Source organism: Salvia splendens, chromosome 9 (genome assembly GCF_004379255.2).
Source record: "Salvia splendens isolate huo1 chromosome 9, SspV2, whole genome shotgun sequence".
In the NCBI taxonomy this organism is placed as follows: domain Eukaryota; kingdom Viridiplantae; phylum Streptophyta; class Magnoliopsida; order Lamiales; family Lamiaceae; genus Salvia; species Salvia splendens.
In genome coordinates this window covers 10,558,713-10,562,031 of record NC_056040.1, presented here as the reverse complement: position 1 = coordinate 10,562,031, position 3,319 = coordinate 10,558,713, and the positions used below count along the sequence as shown (strand labels likewise).

Genomic DNA, 3,319 nt, shown 5'->3' with positions numbered 1-3,319 from the left:
ATTACTAATTTTGCGTTTTAGTATTTTTTTCTACTATTAGCTACTAACGTAAAAAAGAGAAAAAAGTTAGTAGTACTACTTTCATTTAATTATTTTCCACAACTTTTTTTTTTATATAGAATTTGAATGAGTATTCTTCATTTGAAAGACAAACATAAGGTGGAAGCACATTAATCACGTTAGGAAAAGGAACATGCTCTGATGAAATGCCATTGATGCGCCTTATACCTTTTTCTATACGGACATAGTCAGATAACAGAGAACTCAGCCTCTTAGAAAAAACATTAATAACAGAAATAAAAAAAAAGCTCTTATAAAATACAAATTACAAGCAGAAAAAGCTTCCTGAAAAAAGCAGCTACGATATAAATGAAATAAATACCAAATTTGATACAATACCAACTTCATTAACCATCTGACACCCCCCACCTCCCCTTTTTTTTATATCACAACACTCCCCTGAAATATTTCTTCCACTAAATATACCTACAGAAATGTAAGGTCAAATTAAAAGAGTCCATCATTTTAATACTATTAAAAACTAATTAAACTCGAAATAAACAAACATTCCTAATACAAGTCAAACTTTTCATTTTCTTTTTTTTTGTGTGTTCAGTTTTTCTTGACTTCCCAATCCCTCAACGCAGCCGATATGTAACCGCGCCTAATCGAGTTTGCGGCGGAAGAAGAGGTTTCGGCGGCGAACGCGGCCGCCTCGGGGTGGAATCTGTGCTTGCAGGAGTGGCACGTGATCTGCAAAATGGTGGCGCTGAGCTGCTGCGCGGCCTGCTCTTTGAGCGCCTGCGCCTTCTCGAGCTCCGCCACCGCCTGCTGCCGGATCCTCTTGGCGTTGGCGAATTCCTGCTCCGCCAGCTCCCGCTGCCGCTTCGCCTGCTGCCGCGCCTCCTCCGCGTACGCCCTCTCCGCCATGGCCGCCCGCAGCTGCTCCTCCGCCTCCTCCCTCACCGTCGCCGCCGCCACGCTGCTGCGCTTCTCGCTGGTGCTGCTGCTCCCCATCGGCGAGTACCGGCTTCCGGCGGCGACGTTCTCGGCTTTGTCTCCGATCTCCGACGAGCCGATCGAGAGCTGCAGCTGAGTCGAGTCGAGCTTGGTTGAGTTTCCGGAGAAGCCGAGGCTGCTGCTGGCTTTTGTGAGCAGCTGTAGCTCGAGATTGGGCGGCCGGGATCTGTGCCTTGTGGCGGCACCGGCATTAGCCATGAATATTGAATCTGTTGGTGCTACGAGACTAGAATGGCCGCCCGCCCACGGCGCGGTGCTTAAATTGGTGTCGCTGGAAGGGCTTGATGCCGTTCTCGATAAGCAGGCAGCGGTTGCGGTTGCGGTTGCAGTTGCAGCCGCTGCCTGCAGTGGGTGGCAATCCGATCGGAGCCGCCCCATGCTGCAAGCATCTTGATGCTCGATGAAGCTCTCTACCCTGACAAAACCAACAACCAAAGAAACAATTTTCACATTAAACAATTATAATTTCATGAAGATGGCTGACTTGAAAAAAATTTAAAACAGTTTAATTCTATTTATAGTGTAATCCATGTTAGATATGTATAGAAGCTTTAAATTTGAGTCATGGTGCAGTTTGTATAGTAGTATTACCTCATTAAAATTGACACACATTTAATTATTAGTCAAGTAACTACATAGAATGTTTGGAATTAAAATATGAATGATGGTAATTCAAGATCTAATATAAAATCCTTGGTGTTTGGGAAGCCAACCCCAAAGGGCCATAGCTGCATTTGAATATACAAATTATTAATACAAAGGACTGACAACACTAAATAATCAAACCTAGTCTAATAATATGCTTTGGGAAAATGATTTGACACACACACACAATATCTTCTCACTATAAAATGAAAACATCTCAAAAAATACGGTCTCCGTCCCACGTTACTTGAGACATTTCTTTTCGGCACGAGATTTAAGAAAATTGTATTTAGTGAGTTAAATAAAGTAGATGAGAGAATAAAGTAAGAGAAAGAAAAGAGAGTAAAGTAAAATAGTAAGAGTCGAATATGTGAGATTAGATGTTTTTAGTCAAAAAATAAAAATGAATCAAGTAACTTGGGATAACGGAATACGACTCAAGTAGCCTAAAAATACATAAAACATTCTGGCACTGAATACAATGTGAATCTTAAATGAAAGTACCGGACAAACATACTCAGAGTATTATTATTAAAGGAGTACTCATTATTATTATTATTATTATTGTTATGTGACGTACATAATTAATAATCAAAGGAAGAGGAAGATAGAAGAGGAAGAAAGGTATGTAGTATAACAAATGTATGGGGGTGGTAGTAGTATAAGTAAGTACCTAGAGAAGACACGGCCACAGTCGCAGGAATGGCCGCGGGTCCCACAGGTCTTGAGGTGGGCTTTGTAGTCGGACTGAACTGCGTAGCCTTTGTTGCACTTGTCGCAGACCCACTGCTTCTGGTTGCTGTGCTTGCGGCGGAAGTGCTTCTTGATCCCGACCAGATCGCCTAGTGCGTGGCACGGGTCGTGGTGGAGGCAGGTCGGCTCCGGGCACACGAACACCCGCTTCCTCGCCACCGGCGTTTCCCTCTTCAGCAGCTTCCACGGCACCTTGTGCCTCCGCCGGTGCATCTGCAGATTCTGGTCTCGCTGGAACCCCTGGTTGCAGATCTCGCACACGTACCGATCCGACTCCAGGAGGGTTTTCGGAGATAGAGACACCACTTCCGCATCGGGATCTATAAATATTACTCCACTCCATCAAATTTATTCATATTTCAAAATTGTTATCATTTGATTATGTATACCTGGAGTGCCGGCGGGGCGGCGTTTTCGTCTGCTGGTGGTGGGGTGTTCGGGGGGGCTATTCAACATCGGAGATGGTGGATTGAGAATTGATCAAAATTGAGGGTTGAAAGAAGGCAACAACCGACCAAATTGAGAGCTACAACCGTGGGTGATATGAGGGAAACATGATGAAAAAGGGGGCTTCTTTTGGTGAGATTTCCAGCCTTCTCTCTCGTCTTTCTTTTTAAAAGCTTAGGAATCAATCAGTATAAGTAATAAATTGAGAGAGAAGGGAAGGGTGTGGTGGGGTTGGGGGTTTTGTTTGGGTTGGGTTGGGTGCATAGTTGAAACCAGCAAATGGACCGAAGAGAGAAAAAAACATCCCCACAAGCCAACAAAACAACACTCATTATGATTTTATTTTTTATGGATACAGTAATATTTTTTTTTGCATGCATAAATACAACTGCATATATACGTACACGTCAAGGGTCTAACTTTTGTCAGTTCCCCATATTCTCTATCTATCTGT

General features: G+C 43.4%; 1 protein-coding gene across 1 annotated transcript; it reads right to left on the bottom strand.

The window, feature by feature from the left end:
- Nucleotides 1-288: 288 nt before the first annotated feature.
- LOC121749042 (zinc finger protein SHOOT GRAVITROPISM 5-like) lies at nucleotides 289-3,119 on the bottom strand. The gene is made up of 3 exons (XM_042143659.1): nucleotides 2,808-3,119; nucleotides 2,339-2,738; nucleotides 289-1,435 (listed from the first exon to the last, which is right to left on the bottom strand). Exons 1-3 carry the CDS (start codon nucleotides 2,872-2,874, stop codon nucleotides 613-615), a joined length of 1,290 nt encoding a protein of 429 aa, XP_041999593.1. The 5' UTR covers nucleotides 2,875-3,119; the 3' UTR covers nucleotides 289-612.
- Between the last annotated feature and the right edge of the window lie 200 nt (nucleotides 3,120-3,319).